Raw genomic sequence first — 19,695 nt, 5'->3', positions numbered from 1 at the left:
TTATTTAATGAAGTTGGTATGTATTACAATAATTTATTATGCAAAATAACTACGTTTAAAATGCAGGGTTAAGCATTTTTTTCTGGACTTGTTTCATCTAACAAATAAAATATGTAATATTTTACTAGTATAGATGTTTAATAATAATAATAATAATAATAATAAAAGACTTTTTGCACACTGAAATCTTTCCAAATGTTTGAGCGTTTGTGGTGTAGTTCTGCTTTCAGCCGCTAGGGTGTGACAGCAAGTTCATCAACGGTTCGTTTGAACTTTTTAAAAATGGCAGTGAAGAAGTTTTATCTATTTTTTTTTTTAATGGAGGGAGGGGGGGGGGGGGCCTTTTTGTTCCGTAGTTGAATCCTGCCTGAGCGGTGAGAAGGAGCGTAACACGCCGACAACAAATCACGGCACGGCGGACAGTCGGCTGAAATCACTCCGCGGCGAGGCTCGCGCTGCGCGGAGGGAGAGAAGCGGTTTTGAATTCGGACGTTTTCTCCCTCCACCGTTAGCAGCTCCGGGGTCAACTGGCACGTCAGCCGTTAGCCTCGACTCCTCTGTGCGGGTCTTGGGGTTGGGGCGGGTGGGGGGTGGATTTTGTTTAGGGGCAAGGGGGCGGGGGTACACCGAGAAGGGAGACGACTACACGCCGAGAGGAGGGGGCTGGAAGTCTGAGACGCCTCCAGCCTGAAGCGGCCGGCGGTTTGGCCACAGCACCCCGCACTAGCTAGCTTGTACCTGCGCGGCTAAGTGAATGGGATGGAGCCGGGACCGTCTGGCGCTGGTAAGCGTATTAGTTTTACTTGTTATTTAAAATACTATAAATCTATGTGCCCGAGTCATGGCTGCAGAAACATAACAGAGCGTCGGGGAGGAGGGGGTGGATGCAGGAGAATCCGCTTGGTGTCAACCCTTTTCCGTTAAACCGCAGCGTTCAGAGAGGGGATGTAAACGGCTCTCTTTCTGCCTACATCTCCCACAATGACCAGAAAACGTTATTTGTTCAGATTGATTAGCTCAGACAAGCCTTGTGGATCGCTGACAATATCCTCGTCCATGTGCGGGGGGCAGGGAGGTCGTGGGAATCTCGGTGAAGCCCGCCTTCGGCAGCAACAGCAGCAGCTGGCTGTGCCCCGCACGTCCCGCACAGAGCACCGGCCTCCCTCTGACTGCTGGACCCGCACGCTGTTGACTTGAACAGTTGAACCTGAACACCTGAGCTGCATAAAGTCCGTCTCTGAGGCCTACACATGCAGCAAAGTCTGATTTATTTATTTAGGTGAAACTCTGCTTTTTGGTGCAGGAGTTGAGCTGTTTAAAAACTGGAAGAAACCTCTTAATATTTATTGGTATATTCTTATTTTTTTATTCTGCATGCTTGCTTCTCTTTGCTCTCTTGACGTTCTCTTTTCTTTAAAACAAATTGTTTGTTGATACAGATGTGGAGGCGAGCATTTTCATGGTCTGAACTGAAGTGGGATTAACATTAATAATTCATTGTTAAAACTCTTCATCAGCAGCTTCAAACACTTTATAAAAAAAAAGTAGGTGTAAAGTTATGAACTCTTTGACCGCACACCTTGAATTGTTGCTTTATTCGTACAACTAGAGCAGAGAATAAAAGTGTAATTCTCATTCTTGTTTCTAAACATTTAGTTTGATTAAATGGCCCTTTTTTAAATCATCTTTTTTTTTGGTATGGGGGAAGGGCCACAGAGGCCCCTGATTTTGAAGTCTGCTTTTTGTGTTTGAAGTGTGACAATTAAGTGTTTTTGTTTTCCCAGAGTGATCAGACATGTTTGCATCTTGATCAGCTGCCAAGACAAATAGTTTGGCAAAGAAACGGATGGATTGTTGTTGTTGTTGTTTATGTGCTTGACTTGTATTGATGAGCGCCAAGTTATCCAGTAATTGTACTGACTGGTCCATATATTTTGAAAATTTAAAGGGTGTTCCTCTTAAGATAATTTATCCCAGTAACACTATTTATCACTTGCTACACTGCTTGTATCTTACGTTTTCGTAGGCTCACCTCTCCCAAAATGTATTCAAATAACAATTAACTGAGCAAATTTATGAACTTGCCAGTAGGAACACAACACGTGAAAATGTAAAGCGGTGATTTTTCCGCCTCTTGGTCTGGTTCTGTCATGCAGACAATAAGAAGCGGCGAGTGTTTTCTAGTTGTGATGCTCCACGTTAAGTCTTACCGCCTGCGAGAGATCCCTATTGTGTTGGGATATGTGAGAGCGCTGGCTCCTCTTCTCACCATCTGCCTTTACTGGCACAAGGGAGACGCGTGTGTCTTTGTGCACGACGACTGTGCAACGATCGTTTGCACGTTCTTTGCACACATGCGCCCTCGCTTACTCGGAGAGTACGCGTGGTCACCACATGTCTTGAATCTGTGTTTACTGCGCTTGTCGGAGGTGTGATTCTACCCACATGGCCATTTGAAGCAGGACATTCCAAGTTTAGGACTTTCTGATGCCTGGGCACTTCCTCGTGGTCTGAGCGCGCTCAGTGCAGACCCCAAAAAGGCCAAGGTCTCTTCAGCGTGACCGCAGTGGCAGCCAGCCTCCTCCAGCAGCCACACACACATACACACACAGATCCCCTTATATCCATGACAATACTGTGTTGCCGTGGTGTCTCCATGGTGAGGCTGGGAATGTAGATGGAGGGGGGGCCCTGTATCAGTGCGTTCATCGTGGTGAGGGCACTCCCTCCATAGTACAGCCGTGTATTTCTGTATGTGAGATGGAGGAGCAGGGCAGCTGGGGTCTTTGTTGGGATAGAGGAGGGCTTCTCTCTGGGGACCCCAAGGTTAAGGCAGTGGGGCCCTCTCATCCAGGAGTCACAGCTAGCCTCACATCTAGCATCCAGTCTAGGACACCCGCCCTCCAGCACTTTCTATAGTCGTATGTTTGATGCAGTTATCTTTTTTTTTTTTTAAAGAAGTGAAACTTATGGGCATTGACATTCACGTACTAGTCTGACTTAAGCTGCATGATGGGTACAGTTTCAGAAAGAGAGAGTACGACTAACTCACGCACAAATGATCAGTCACATTCAGATGGCTGGAAGCCTTGATGACATCACTCCAGAGACCTATTAAAAAAACCAAGTTTTCAAACTGGCACTATTGCAAACAAAACTAACGTGCGATAAAACGCCAAACTACGACTCATTTTGAAGCTTTTGAAAGTTTTTGTTTTGAAAAAGCACATGTCCCAAATGTACATTCAAACCGGTTATTTTTGTAGCTGTTTACAACATGAGAAGTGGGCTAAAAAAAACTAAAGCTATATCTGAACAATACTTGGTGTGAGCACCGATTGCCAACTGAATATGCTCCCTCCAGGCCGGTGCAAGTCTCTGCCTCAAGCAGAGGATATGGGAGTCTTGGTTTTGGGATTTGATTAGAAGTTTTTCAGTCAAGTCCCACATAGAAGAGATCCCAGGGTGGACCTGGAACTCGCTGAGGGGATTGTACATTCTCTCTGGACTAGGACCACCTTGGGATTCCCCAGGAGGAGCTGGGGGGGAGGGTGGTCTGGGTTCCCCCTCCTGAACTTGTTTCCTCCATGACCTGACCACAGATAAGTGTCAGAAAATGAATGAATGAATGAATGGACCTTTTGCCTTCTGACCAGCTTCAGTTCTTGACAGTTTCTTTTTGCAGGTCGAACATGAAGCTGAACACACTTGAGCAAGTCAACATGACCCAAAGTATTTATCCTGCAGTAGCGAGGTGTCTCCCAGGCAAATGTTTAGGAGCGGCTGGGAGTTTCAGTCTGAAGTGTTTTAAGCTCTTCTGAAGCAGCACAGATCAACAGGCCTGTACAGAGTCCTGGTCTAAACATCACGTGTGTCTGAGATTTCAAGAAAAGACGCCAAGACTAGATCTGGGATCAGTTCTCCAACAACCTTCCTGCAGTCCAGAGGACCAGATTGAACTTTTCTTTAGATTTTTCTACCTGGATTATTGAGCATACCTTCCTGCAGTGTTTGTTCAACAACTGTGCAAGTGTTTCTGAAACAACTGATGATGGTGAAGAATTGTCACGCCAAGTGTTATTTTCATCCAAATGATTTTTATTTTCATTCCATTTGTTAACAGACAGTAAAAATAATATTCATTAGACAAAAGGGCATTGTTTTTCATTTTACTTTGGCTTACAAATTTGCTGAAATTTTGATAATGAGGCATTTATTGCAAAGTTTTTTCCTTATGGGATATTTTTTCAAAAACATTTGACTTTCAGGTTTGTTGAAAATTTAATCAAAAGTTGAGGTGATAACTGGGGAACATTTTGTTGTAAAGGATTATTTTGTTAATTTATTTCTTCTCCTCTCTGCCCTCTTGTCTCCATTTTTGTCTTAATCTGGTTGTTTGTCTTGTTCTTTATGTTTTACCAAACTCCCTTCATCGTCTTGTGTGTTACTCATTTTTGTACCTCTCTGTTTTTCTCTGGCTTCACATCTGCTGCACTTTTCTTGACATCGTTTCCTTTCGTTCCCATCCTCTCTCCCTGCCTTCCTGTCTCTGCTGTTAAATCTTGGGGCCACTAATTGCGCTTTATTTTATTTTTCCTCTGCCTACATTTCCTTCCTGACTCATAACATTTGTGACCCCTTCTTTTGCCATTTTCTCTTTTGATAATTTACTCTGCCGCCTCTTTTCATTGCTGTTTTCCTCTTGTGTTCCTGCTCTGTCCATTCATTTAACCAACCTGAATATTCTCTGACTGCTCACTTTCTTCATTTGATCCCTGTTTGCATTTAACCCCCTTCCCTCCATTTCCTGTCCTCATGGATGCCTTCTTGTAATCTGTCTGTCCAGTGCCCTTGGGGGTCTTCCCCCCGCCCCTGCAGCAGGTGTTCCATGCCCCCCGCCGGCCGGGCATGGGCACCGTGGGCAAGCCCATCAAACTACTGGCCAACTATTTTGAAGTGGAGATCCCAAAGATGGACGTCTATCACTATGAGGTGGACATTAAGCCTGACAAGTGCCCACGACGAGTCAACAGGTAAAAGAACTTGACAGCTTTGGTTAGACTTTCATCCACAGTTTATTATTTAATTTAATGATGTCAAGCCTGATCATGTTATTTGCACATACAAGGAGTTTGATTAGGTGTCTTGGTGCGACATGAATATGGGGGGGGGGGGGGGGGGGTTGGTTGCATCCATATATACAGTCATGTACACAATAAATAGTCACTTCAAGCCCTGAGCTTTGTGATAAATGTAGCAGATGGGGAGGGATATTGTTTACTAAACAGGAATGTGGTTTATTCCAGATGTAGCCAAAGGCTAACTTTTATCTTTTGGCTGAACTATTTCAGGTTTGGTTTATTTGTCCTGTGTAAAATCAACACAAGGTCAACAAGACAATGAACTGCTCGGGACGAGAAGAACCGTCTCCACTCGCCAAAAAAACAACATTAAATATCAAAACAAGCAACAAAAACAAGGAGCCAAAAGTGAAAAAGAAATAGATTACAGCAGCATAGTTCTATTAGCAGAGTGATTCTCTAAGCAACATGGTCCAGTTAGCAACATGGTCCAGTTAGCAACATGGTACTGTTAGCAACATGGTCCAGTTAGCAACATGGTACTGTTAGCAACATGGTCCAGTTAGCAACATGGTACTGTTAGCACCATGGTACTGTTAGGAACGAGGTATGTCTTAGCAGCATGGGCCCATTGGCACCATGGTACTGTTAGTGGTGTGGTTCGGTTAGTGGCGTGGTCTTTTTAGCAGCGTTAGCAGGTCCTGTCAGCAGCTTCATGATAATGATGGCCGCAGCAGCTGCCCTCCCAGACTGCCTCCAGAACTGGGTCTGGCGGATGGACAACATCCAAGGTTTCTCCGTAGAACCGAACGGGTCCGTAGAGTTCGGTCCGTGCAGGCAGATGGAGGATCATGGAGACGGTCACCATGATAGGCCGGAACCTGAGGCTGAGGCTGGAGGGGGGGCAGGAACTGAACCACGATGGCAGGATGGCAAGGCAGCGACACAAAACTCCACAAGTGTGTTTCGTTCATACCCGTACTATGAGTGTGCAGTGTAGGCGCAAATAAAGTTAAAAACAACAGGAATAAAAAAAGGTAGAGTCGAAGAGGAGTTCCTGTCAGTGCGGCCGTTCTGCGGCGCACGTAACGTCAGTCACGTTTGCACATGTCACAAAGATTTACAAAGTGCAATAACCCCCTCACACACATGCATGAACTTAATGAAATCAGGATGTAAAACAGTTCTTACAACATCCTCCATCGACACATGCATGACTAAAAGAAAGTGAATCAATCACAAACGTAATTAATGTAGATTAAATAAAATAAATACTGAAAATCACAGGAAATCTTGGTAAATTACAACTGAGCTATAATAGAATGAAAATAAGTGTTAAAAAAAGCTCCAAATTTTATTTTTTGAACGGTTCCTTATTTTCGCCCCGCAAAGTGAGAAATAAATGTGCATCAGCAACGAGACCTGAAATGGTCAGTGCAGTTCAGCCCATGTTTTAAACGGTGCAATTGGATCAAATATGCAGGCTAAAGGGTAATAATGCTGCAGTTGTAAAATCTTAGTTTAAATGCTTGTAATCATCAGTCTTCACTAACAGCTTTTCCTCATGTAACTATGATCTCTATGTAGTTTTACTGGTTTAAGCCAGGATTTTCTTTTTTCTTCAGCTAAACCACATTCAGGAACAAACAAAGGATCTGCCATGTTTATGATTTGTCCCATTCGTTACTTTAATCTCGGAACTAAACGGAACATAAACCTAAATTTCAACGCTCATGAGGGAAATGTGCTGTCTGCGGTGCTGGCGTTTGTCATAGCTCCCCAGAGAACCTGCTCCTTTTACAAAAAGCTTTCTTCTGTGCCTTTGATGAGAATTGGCAACCTGGCACTTAACTGTGTTTGATCCAGCAGGATTCATTTTCTTATGGAGGTCCGACTCTTCCATGCTTTTATTACCACGCTGACGTGGTGTCAGGCTCGTGACTGTGTGGTGGCCGTCAACAACATATGATCCAGGGCTGACCATTAGCAGGAAGATGAGACGATTAATTTTCTGTTCGTTGCCACTAGTCCCACACAGCTTTGACACCAGCAACATGAACTACTCTTCTGTTTGCCTCGTCACTTTAGATGGTTGCAGATATTCATTTAAGCTATTTTGAATGGGACATCATTCGAAACCAGATTTTTATTTGTCAACATGATAAAGTAAATGATGTTTTCAATATATTTGTAGACAAGTACAAGTTTAAGAAGAAAATCTAGTGTGCGTTTATATTGTGGATAATTATTACTAATCAAAACCATGAAAGAAGCAATATTGTCATTTAAAGCAGAAATGAACAAGACAATGCCGTCATGTCATTCTGTTTTGACCATTAAAAAAAAAAATCACTAAACTGGTTATAACTCAGTAGGTTTTTCAGATTTTGACTTAAAAATTGGTAGAAAATGGGCATTTCCTAAAATAATGCTATACTTTAATTTAAAATTGTATTTTATTAAGGGGATTGTACAAAAACTCATCTCTAAATGTACTTTAAGAATGTGAGAGATCTCCAATAGTCATTTTTTAAATTTACTTATAAAACGAAGTTTGTAGGCTTTGGAAACCTTGAGTCTGAAAAATAAGAAATCCTTAAGTTGCATATCTAGATCAAAATATCCTCTACATTTTTTTTCAGCTTCAGTACATTTTGAATTTGAGACACAAAAGGTTAAAAAACGCATGCAAAGGTTGAGGCCTTTGACCTTTGCTCTTTATGAGCCTCTCCTAATCCCCCACACTGAAATGAAGACCAAGGCATTGAACATTGCCCCCCACTGCCACCTGCACCCTCACTCTTTTTGTTCTTGCCTGTCCCGCCATGACCACGATATGTTGCACCCACCAGATGTATCCTGTTTGATCAATACTCTTATCATATTAGACGCCGTCACTATAAAGCATCATGAGGGGTAAATTAGCTAAATGGGATTTCTTTCGGTTTCTATTGATTAAAGCCATTTTATGTTTGGTCCCTACAGAGAGGTGGTGGAGTACATGGTCCAACATTTCAAGCCCCAGCTCTTTGGTGACAGGAAGCCGGTGTACGATGGCAAGAAGAACATTTATACGGTGCTAGCACTTCCTATTGGGAGCGAGAAGGTACATTTGTACTGGTGTTTTTTTGCAGGTTATTATTCTTTGCCCTCGTTGATCTCTACTTTATGTCCCGTCTGCTGCCAGGTGGATTTTGAGGTAACCATCCCCGGTGAGGGTAAGGATCGTATCTTTAAAGTGTCCATTCGCTGGTTGGCCAAGGTGTCATGGCGCCTGCTGCAGGAGACGCTGGTCAGCGGGCGGCTGCAGGTCCCCCTCGACTCAGTTCAAGCCCTGGACGTGGCCATGCGTCACTTAGCCTCTATGAGGTACACCTAAGTAAAACTTTTGTTTCTTTGATGCATTCTTACTGGCCCGAATATGTACAAGGATTCATATTCCAGCAGCGTGACTATTATTGTTGTAGTCATTTGTGTTCCAGCTGAGTAATAAGTTGTGATTTTGACCTTCTTTTGTTCTTTTTCTTAAAAAAAAAAACATGACAGCCTTTTGTGCACATTATCAGGCTTCACTGAGTTCCTTTCTACACTTTGGGGATGATCATAGCTTCAGGCATGAGTCACTCCACAAAAGATGATAGTTAGCTGAAACCTGTGTGAAACTGACACAACAATGCTTAGTAATGGAACGAGATAATTCGCTTCAGGACCAGAATGTGTTCATTCAAAAAATCCACAAGTAACAGATATCAGTTCAGTGACGATGTATCCCATTTCTTAATCAGCACGTCTTGAATTTACTTTGTGTAAAATCAATTCTACTTCTCAACTCTGTCCAACTAGGTACACTCCAGTGGGCCGCTCATTCTTCTCCCCACCTGAAGGATATTACCACCCCCTGGGTGGGGGCAGGGAAGTATGGTTTGGCTTTCATCAGTCTGTGCGTCCCGCCATGTGGAAGATGATGCTTAACATAGATGGTGAGTCAAGCTGTGTCAGTGTGAGGTCATTCAGTGATCTCAGTGTCTTTTACTGACGCCGCATGAGCACACACATTTTAACATCTACTCCACAACAGAAAGGAATTAAATCACTACTGATACTGTATTTATAAAGTGACATACAAAGCGACCACCTTTTCTGTTTTTCTGCTTTTAAATAAAATTCAGTAAATGCCATCATTGTGACTGGTCGACTTTTATCTAGGAACTTATTTGTTGCTCTCTGTCTCCCTCTAGTGTCTGCCACGGCCTTCTACAAAGCTCAACCTGTAATTGAGTTCATGTGTGAAGTTTTGGATATTCGCAACATCGATGAACAGCCAAAGACTCTCACAGACTCCCAGAGGGTTCGTTTCACTAAAGAGATTAAAGGTAAGAAACTTGTTTGTTCTGATGACAGGATGACCCCAAGCTAATAAACCCTCTAGGTTTTATCGACAGTTCATTTAGTAATTTTCCTCCAACAGAATGTGTTATATTTATCAGATTTTTACGTTTAACTTGATTACTTTTTGTGTTTTTAACCTTTCTGGTGTCAGGCTGTGTTAATGCTTCTTTGTCTTAACTGGTTGTTTACAGGCTTAAAGGTGGAGGTGACACACTGTGGACAAATGAAAAGGAAATACCGCGTATGCAATGTCACCAGACGTCCTGCCAGTCACCAGACGTAAATATAAAATAACACACAGCTTTTGCAATTTTCTTATTGTCACCTCAGTGTTCACAATGAACAGGCAAATAATTCAAATAGCAGAATAACTATCTCCATATCTGGAGCTAGACAATGATGCATTACAACTTTAATGACTAAAGCAGATATTTTTTAATTATTTATTCCTGATGACTACGTAGGTTTCCTCTCCAGCTTGAGAGCGGGCAGACAGTAGAATGTACAGTGGCCCAGTACTTCAAGCAGAAGTACAACTTGCAGCTCAAATACCCCCACCTGCCCTGTCTACAAGTGGGACAGGAACAAAAGCACACCTATCTACCCCTGGAGGTAAGGAAGTAGTCGGGGAGGATTTAATTAAGAAAATGTGGTTGTTTAGGGATTAACGCAAAAAAATATTAAAGTCCCAGAACTCCATGAAGGAATGCATTCACCCTTTGCCTTTAATACCAGAGTTTTCAACCAACATGATGTAACATTATGATGTAAAATGACAGAGATGTGGATGTTGGGTCAAACCTTGCTCAATGTGATATCGTTACTTTCCAAGCATGTGTTGAAAATAACTTTTAACTACTTCCACGTCAAATTTTAGCTTAATATCAGTAAAACTGATGGAGTTGTAGCCATTTTTGTTTGTTGATATTTATGAGCTGTGGCAGCCTTTCTTCATTTGAATGACACCAAAACTTAATTAGTTGAAAATGAACATCCAATAGGTATTTTATAAGTTTTAACTGAAATCAGTCATTTATGTGATATTTTACTAACAAACAGGGTTGATTCAGTTGATGCACAGTGTGTACCACTTGTAATATGTGTAGTGAATGACTCTCATCTACAACCACACCAAATTTTAGCTCAGTATTAGTAACTGACAGAATTATAGCCTTTTAGAGTTTTCTAGCGTTCTTTTGCTGTGGGAGCCATCTTGAATTGAATTGGCTCCAAAACCCATTTAGGTGTAGAGGTATATGTAATGATTATTTCTCAGAGGTTTTATTAACAGTTTTCCTGTGGTTCAGGTGATATTTTGCTAACACACAAATGGGGAATGGCAAAGTTTTAAACAAAGATCTTGTGAAGTTTGTTAGTGCTCAGAACAAATGTTGGGATCAGTCCCAGCTACCACTACACTCCGGTAATTTAGGTCAATATTTTTAAAGTTGATTGAGTTATAGCCAGTTGGCTGTGGCAGACATCTTGGATTAAGTTGACCTCAAAAGTTTATATGTAGATGGACATCTAATAATTACTCTGCAAGTTGAATTAAAACCCATCCATTATTTTAAGAGATATTTTAATAACGGGCAAATTAACACGCACAAAGACACAGACAAAACATTTGTGTTTGCCTTTTGGCGTTATTAAAATATCAGGCATACAGAAATTTAAACCTAGTTTGATGCCCAAACCTTAGTGAATCTCTGTGTTTTCTTATGTCAGGTGTGCAACATTGTAGCTGGTCAACGATGCATCAAGAAACTGACAGATAACCAGACCTCCACTATGATCAAAGCAACGGCTCGTTCTGCACCCGACAGACAAGAGGAGATCAGCAGGCTGGTGAGTTTTAGTGAAAACTGGCAACTAACATGACACATGAGACCGTACGCACTAGTGATTTATAGTTGGAGGCAGTGAAAGAAACGCATGTCTTTTCATCTCCACAGATGAAAAATGCCAACTTCAACCTGGACCCCTACATCCAGGAGTTTGGAATCAAGGTGAAAGACGATATGGCTGAGGTGACGGGCAGAGTGCTGCCAGCGCCGATTCTGCAGTATGGAGGACGGGTAAACATGGCTCCTCTGGCATCATCTGTTGCCAAACATGCAGAGGTTCGAAAACTGGTCTCGCAGGGCTTGACTTACAGTTGTTTCTGTGGTTCTTCGTTTCCCCAGAACCGGGCCATAGCCACCCCCAACCAAGGAGTGTGGGACATGAGGGGGAAGCAGTTTTACAACGGCATTGAGATCAAAGTCTGGGCAATCGCCTGCTTTGCCCCCCAGAAACAGTGCAGAGAGGAGGTGCTTAAGTAAGTTCTAACGAGTAGCAGCAGCGAGGATTTTTATTTTATTTTATTTTTTCAGAAATAATTAAACATTTCTTTCACTCCTAGCATTCTTTGGCTGTGCTTTTAAAGTTTGAGTCAAATCATTAGATCTACCATCATTTTAAAGGTTTCAATTTAATTCAGTTTATTTTTATAGTTCCAGTTCACAACAAGGTTGTCTCAGAGCACTTTACAGGAACATTCACATGTATAAAAAAGCCAATTAGTAAAGTTCTTTATGTAAGGAAGCCAGCAGACTCGTTGAATCTTCACTTCGTCGCGGTCTCCCATTCTGAGCAAGCACAATGGCAACAGTGGAAAGGAAAAACTCCCTTTTAAAAGAAAGAAACCTCCAGCAGAACCAGGCTCAGGACAAGCGGCCATCTGCTTTGACCAGCTAGGTTTGAGAGAACAGGAAGGAGAGACAAACGAACATAGAATGGCAGGTCCAGATGTAGGTGCAGGTGAACCTGACAGACAAAAACACATGTTAGGATAGAAAATCTAATTACAACTACAAAACAGGTTGAGCAGAGTAAGTAAAGAACGTAGTATAGTTAAGATGTGTGGTCAGTTTGTCCTCCAGCAGTCTAAGCCTATAGCAGCATAACTAAGGGATAGCTCAGGAAACCTAAGCCAACTCGAACTATAGGATTTATCAAAAAGAAAAGTCTTAAGTCCAGTCTTAAAACTGGACAATGTGTCAGCCTCATGGACAGAAACTGGAAGTTGGTTCCACAAGAGAGGAGCCTGAAACTGAAAGATCTGCCTCCCATTTTGCTTTTGGAAACTCTAGGAACCACAAGTAAACCTGCAGTCTGAGAGCGAAGTGCTCTGTTAAGAAAATATGGAATAATAAGATCTGTAATATAAGATGGAGCTAGGTCTTTGAGAGCTTTGTAGGTTAGAAGTAAGATTTTGAATTCAATTCTGGATTTTGACAAGGAGCCAATGAAGAGAAGCTAAAACTGGATAGATATGATCTCTCCTACTAACTCCAGTTAAGACTCTGGCAGCAGCATTTTGGGTTAACTGAAGACTTTTTAAAGAAGTATTTGGACCTCCAGATAATAATAGTCCGGTCTAGAAATGACAAACGCATGAACCAGTTTTCTGCATCAATTTTAGATAAGATGTTTCTAAGTTTAGCGATATTTTAATGTTTTAATGGTAGAAAATAAATGTCTCTTGCATTACAGCAGAGTCAAACTTGGTTTCAAATTTTCTAAAAAAATACTTATTTTCAAAAAATGTTACTCTTTTAAGTGAAGCATTTAATAATTTTGAATTACTTAAAATCAAAGACCAACTTTCACAAAATTCTTAAACTAAGTCAAAGTAATAAATCTTAACTTAAGCAGAAGTTTGTCTCTAATACTCTGTGGTTTTAACTCAGGAACTTCACAGACCAGCTGCGAAAAATCTCAAAGGATGCTGGGATGCCCATCCAAGGCCAGCCGTGCTTCTGTAAATACGCCCAGGGAGCGGACAGCGTGGAGCCCATGTTCAGACACCTGAAGAACACCTACTCTGGACTGCAGCTCATCATCGTCATCCTGCCTGGAAAAACTCCTGTCTATGGTACTTTAATGTTGTCTTCAGGCCTGTTTTTATTGTTTTCTTTGAAATCAGATACTTGTGTTCATTCTGTTATCAAAAGTACAACTAATGACATGCGGTGGTAAATGTGCTTTTTATTATTTTCATTTGATGCTGGCATACAGTTTAGAAGTATCCATCCTCAAAACATACAGCATTGTAGCCACCAAATTACAAACTATTTTCTGAAATGCCTAGTTGTAATGTCATCATCATCCAGCCGATTGCTTAAGATACATATTAGGCACTGTGATGCCTTCTGAACTTTTCAAACCCTCCTCTTCAGCTGAGGTAAAGCGAGTGGGAGACACTCTCCTCGGCATGGCCACGCAGTGTGTTCAGGTGAAGAACGTGGTAAAGACGTCACCTCAGACCCTCTCCAACCTCTGCCTCAAAATCAACGTAAAGCTGGGAGGAATAAACAACATCCTGGTGCCTCACCAAAGGTAAGCTTCAGTTTGAGCTGTATTTTGTTACGTCTTGTGTTATAGATGATCGATGAATGACATCTAGAATATGAATGATTTTTATACTAAGTTGTTGCTGTATTTTACACACAACATAACAAAAATCAGACCAATCAATGTCACGAGTCTATCAGTCAAATTGTGCCACACTTTCTTCCCATTTACTGGAATTATTTTATTTAGAAATACTACTTGAAATCTGGGTTTTATAGTTAAACATTTTTCTTTTTTGATCATTGTATTGGCAGCTCTTGTAGGCTTGCTGAATAACTTGTCTTGTCACCACTTGCTCTTGCCGAGATCGAACGCATCTCCCCTCCCTCTCCGCTTTGCTTTGCTGCTCTGTCTGTCTGTCTGTCTGTGAAACTGCTTGTGAGACTCTCTTGCATTTCTTCCGAACCATAATTATGGACCTGTTTTGATTAGTCGGTCCCTCAACTCAATTTACAACATTTCTTCAAAGAGACGACAGGCTTTAGGTGACCTGATTTGCCCTGTTGGCACGCACGCAGCTGGATATCTCATCGACTTGAAGACTTGATGATGTGTCTATCTCTGCTGCCATTTGTGGATTTTAAGGACGCACATTTAATTGGATTTACGATAACTGGTTCCTGCTTTTTGGATTTGGCTGGTTGCTGGTTTTATCTACAATCAAGGAAGTCGTCTGCAGCAAATTTTGGACCCGATCACGCTGCTTGTCTTTATGATGGCTTGGTTCGTGTCTCGAGTACCCAGACTCAAATGCTTTGGGCAGAATGGGTCAGATCTCGGGGATTTTACTCAGTCACGTTCCTTCGGTGTGGCCATGTTAATTTGGACATTTCAGAACCGAGTGGACCAACACAGACTCGAGGTAGATGTCATTAAGTTCTGCCTGTCCCCAAAACAACTGTGTGTTTATCTGAATTTGGCTCCCCTGGCTGGCCTTGAAGGCCATCTTATCTGAATTTGCCTGGAGAACATGTGATCTGATGCTCACCACCCCCTCCCTGAGGAATTTCCAACTGATAACCAGATGAAACCAGCTGAATAAACTTGTCATCATTTCAGGACTCTTGGATTCTCATAGTCGTTATTCTTTGCCATTCCTCGACATACCTTGAGAATGTTTATGGATCTCACCGGAGGACATTGACTGATTATTACAACCTTATCAGAACCCTTGCAGTGCCCTCGAGAGCATCTATGATCATCTCACCACTCTCGTCGTCTCCCTCTGCAGAATGTCTACGTCACTATGTGCTTGTTTGTGCGAGGTGTTTATTAATATCAGAGTTTTTTTCTTCTCAGGCAGGAAAAAAGTCTGAGGAACTTTTTTCACCTCCTAATTCCTACATTTGTCCAGTTTATCACTTTTATCGTCTGTCCAACCAGGTCTCACTTGTAAATGAGTATTTGAGGCTCAATGTGACCTATCTGTTTGAATAAATGTTGAATGAATTAATGAATGTCTCATCTCGGCATTACTGTATGTGATGATATTGTAAGTTCTGATCCTTTGCCTTGATGTGAGTTACATCTCCTCCTTCATGTAAACCTCAAGGTCAGCAGTGTTTCAGCAGCCTGTTATCTTTCTGGGAGCAGATGTCACACACCCTCCTGCTGGAGATGGCAAGAAGCCCTCCATTACTGCTGTAAGTGTCTGAAATCACACTTTCATTAAAAACACTACTATACTATACTACTTACAATACTGGAACTTTAAGACAATGTTAGGAAAAGAAAGGGAAACCCAGCCAGCTACTTGTCAGATCTGGCATTATACCCATTAAATACTGGAAACGCTAATGAGCTTCCAGCTCTGGTTGCTTATACATATACTTTATCAATATTTGTCTTGAAATTAAATTGTCTTTGCAATTTAAAGAAAATTTAGGTTAAGTGTTTTGAGGTCCTAACTTTAAATCTGTATCTTGTAAACGTTATTAGAGCTAGAAAGTCTAGTGTGTGTGTGGTTTTTTTTTTACATTTTCAAAGACAAAAGGAAATAACTCAAGAGAAATATAGTATTTTTTTATTACTTTAAAATCAATCAACCTTTATTTATACAGGTAAATCCCATTGAGCCTCGAGGACTCATTTACAAGAGAGACCTGAAAATGAAGTATCTACTTGATTAAGTCACCAAGTTTTTCTTTGTTCATGCTGGCTGTGGAGATGCCTCTTTTTATAGTCAAATAAAAATAGCACGGACATGTAAATAATGCAAATTATTTGCAGATCTCATTAAAAATACCAGTTGTGGTTGCTTGGTAACTGTGACTCCGTGCGGCTCCTGCTCACTGTAATGCAGGTAAAAAGAGAATACCAGAGCTAAAAATAGTATAGTTGAGGGTTAAAAGATGCAACGTTTTTTTAATTTGAAACACCAATCAAACTTTAAAAAAAAAAAGTTGTTTATTTCACATTCAGCTCGTCTGTTTAATGAGTAGTCTTAGTTTTGTTTGTGATAATTTAGGATAGGCATTTCAATAAATGTATCTCATTTAAAAAATGTAATAGTTTATTCCAATTTAAAAGAGAATAATTTAAATATTATTATAAACTGCTGTTCTTCTAATGCATAATTTTAAGACACTGGAGCCATTCTAAGATATTTATAATGTGCAGTGTAACATAATAGTTCCGGTTGAAAAATATTTTTAACCAGTTTTTTTTTTTTTTATTCCAACGTAATGAACACCCAGTAAACGCAGAGACGTGTTCTCTCTTTTTTAAATCCACACCTTGAAGAATGACTACAGGCAGTTTGGCTTTTGTTTTTCCTTCAATTTACAACTGAGGCTGACGAAAGGGATATAAGGGTGGAGTTGTTTGAGGATATAGTGAAACAAATGGCTCATCAACTGACTCGCATTCAAAAAGGAAATGACGCTCGTCTGCGCTTGACCTCAGCTCAGCTGTGGTTGGATGCGTTGTTGCCTAGCAGTCGTGATAAACGATTGAGTCAGACGGAGAGAGGATGAGAGAGTGGAGTGGATAATGTTTGCATCATCCGGCTTAGGATGACAACTGCTGAAAAAGGTGATTGTAACATTTTTGACAGAAGAAAAATGTATTTTTAATGTTGAGCCTCACACGTTTCAGATGCAGCCTTTAAGATTGGCTCTAGTTCAGACAAACCAAGGAGATAAAGAAAAATGTCTCATTAAAGGAGGTTATTATGACTGAAGCACATTATGTGAAATTATGTCAACTACTTTCTTTGCATGTTTTTCTATTTTAAAGTTTATACAAAGAGATGACTTCTTCATGAGTGTCATATTCAGTTGTCTTCACACCTGTTCTTCCAGGTGGTAGGCAGTATGGATGCCCATCCCAGCAGATACTGTGCCACAGTACGCGTCCAGAGACCCAGGCAGGAAATCATCGAAGATTTATCTTACATGGTGCGTGAACTGCTAATTCAGTTCTACAAGTCGACCCGCTTTAAGCCCACCAGGATTATTTTCTACAGAGATGGTGTTCCTGAGGGACAGTTGCCACAGGTATGAAGAATAAAGTGTGCAGAATTTCCTATAAAGAGTTTCTGTACCGATAATGAATTGTGTTTCAGTGTTTTTCTGATCTTGAGCCTTTGGTCCTGTTTACGCGAAAACAGTTCTGGTGAAAATGGAAGAGTTTTGTTGCGTTTGTACTGTTCATTTACATGAAAATAGCTAATGTTTTCTCTGACAACGGCACAATTTGAGAACGGGTTCCAGAGTACAATGGTTCACAAACGCCCAGGTGTCAGTTGTTGTGTAAACAAACAAAAATATATCTTCTCTGTCAGGGAAACCCTGACTCATGCGCAGTATGACGCGAAACATAACGACTTCCTACAATCCACAGAAGAAGAAACTATTGACAATGGCAGATACCAGGGTATTGTTTGTGCTTCTGACTCATAAATCTAACTACAGCTGTCCAACACAGTACTCATTTTATACCTCTTTACTTAAATCGAAGACGGAGCTCATAAAGCTCCACTCTGTTGCTTAATGGATGTAACGGTTTTATAATTCAAAGTCCCCCTAAGCAACAGTTGAACTTCATCGTCTGTCCATAGAAATATTTTATTCTCTGCCATCTCGACCATTGTAGCAGCTTTCAGGTAGAATGTTTTTTATTTATTTTTTATTTTTTATGTATGCGCACTTAGTTTCAAAGAACATACCATCAACTAGTGGCGTTGTGAGGGAATTACACCTTTCCCAAGTCTACCGTTGCTGTGTAAACAGAGATTGTAATTAGAACGTTTTCATGTAAATGTGTTAATAGAAATGGGGATTTTTTTTTTTTCGTTTTCATTGGTTCGTTGTCGTGTAAACACGGCCTTAATTAAAACCTTTTCTGTGTAGATTCTCCACTATGAGCTCCTGGCCATCAGAGACGCATGCATAAAGCTGGAAAAAGATTATCAGCCTGGTATCACTTACATTGTGGTACAGAAACGCCACCACACACGCCTCTTCTGCGCTGACAAGTCTGAGAGGGTGAGCTTACAGTTTTTTCTTTTTAAATACATGTATATTTAGTTGTTTTAGGCTATTGGATAAGTATTGTTTTCTTTGAAAGATTGGGAAGAGTGGGAACATACCTGCAGGGACTACGGTGGACACCAGCATCACTCATCCATTTGAGTTCGACTTCTACCTTTGCAGTCATGCAGGCATACAGGTATGACTAACAGAAACGCTGACAGTGACATTTTTAGAGTTCAGTGAATCATGTTCCTAATATTCAGTCATTTTCATCTCGCATAAAATTACCTGATATTTGTTTGCATCCGGAAACATTTTATTTCATTTTTTTATTGCTCCCTCCGCTCTGGCTCTAGGGTACCAGCCGGCCATCTCATTACTACGTCTTGTGGGACGACAATCGCTTCACAGCTGATGAGTTGCAGATTTTAACCTACCAGTTGTGCCACACGTACGTTCGCTGTACCCGCTCAGTTTCGATCCCTGCACCAGCTTACTACGCTCGTCTCGTGGCCTTCCGAGCCCGCTATCATCTGGTAGACAAAGAACATGACAGGTAGGTTTTACTAAAAACATAATTCAGTTTATAGATTGTGCAATATTTTCTTATGTGTTTTTTAGAAGAAGCAACATATTTAAAACGGCATTCGATTGCAACATGGACACATTATCTGCATTTTTTTGTTGTTTTAATAAACTGCTAACTGGTTTGTGCTTAAGGTATTCTTCTATTGTCCTTGCAGTGGAGAGGGTAGCCACGTATCTGGTCAGAGTAACGGCCGGGACCCCCAGGCGTTGGCGAAAGCTGTTCAGATCCATCACGACACTCTGAGGACCATGTACTTCGCCTGAGCGTCACCAGCCATCAGCGCCATCGTTCCCCCCCACCTCATTTCTACCTGAGTGGGCAGAAAGCCCACTCCCACCTCATCCCCATCCCTTATTCCCAACAATTGCCCACTACACATCGTCCACAGACGTGCCAGTTTGTCATAGAGATCCATGAAACACAACACTCCTCTCCTGTCAACACAGCCAGAATGCAGCTTCATGCACTCAAATAGGTTTTTTTTTATTGTACTTTTTTTAACGTTATCAGGACAGTTGTTTTTTATGTTGAATAGTTTTTAAATGTGGACATTATTATGTAATTGTTTTGTATGCTACCTTCACACTCCTATCCAAGTAAGTATGCAATACAAATGGGAGGAAAAAAAGGCATTAGAAAAGGGAGGAAAAAAGTCCTAAAACCTTTTTAACTGCCACCACAATGCTGCCTCTTTATCCACCCGAAAGCCGGATGCCAGTGTTCCAAGCTCCTTAGCATCGGGGTCCTCCAGAGGGGTGGTACT

General features: G+C 41.2%; 1 protein-coding gene across 1 annotated transcript; it reads left to right on the top strand.

Moving 5' to 3' along the window:
* Positions 1-750: 750 nt before the first annotated feature.
* On the top strand, positions 751-19,425 carry ago1 (argonaute RISC component 1). The gene is made up of 19 exons (XM_037676809.1): positions 751-784; positions 4,847-5,033; positions 8,067-8,187; positions 8,269-8,450; positions 8,925-9,061; positions 9,320-9,454; positions 9,662-9,749; positions 9,935-10,082; positions 11,199-11,318; positions 11,426-11,548; positions 11,657-11,790; positions 13,205-13,389; positions 13,694-13,853; positions 15,421-15,511; positions 17,171-17,365; positions 18,221-18,355; positions 18,438-18,539; positions 18,700-18,899; positions 19,087-19,425. Exons 1-19 carry the CDS (start codon positions 760-762, stop codon positions 19,193-19,195), a joined length of 2,577 nt encoding a protein of 858 aa, XP_037532737.1. The 5' UTR covers positions 751-759; the 3' UTR covers positions 19,196-19,425.
* Positions 19,426-19,695: the final 270 nt, after the last annotated feature.

This window comes from Nematolebias whitei, chromosome 5, assembly GCF_014905685.2.
Source record: "Nematolebias whitei isolate Nwh7 chromosome 5, NemWhi1, whole genome shotgun sequence".
NCBI classification, from domain to species: domain Eukaryota; kingdom Metazoa; phylum Chordata; class Actinopteri; order Cyprinodontiformes; family Rivulidae; genus Nematolebias; species Nematolebias whitei.
The sequence above is the reverse complement of the archived record's forward strand: the minus strand, read 5'-3'. Positions and strand labels throughout refer to the sequence as shown.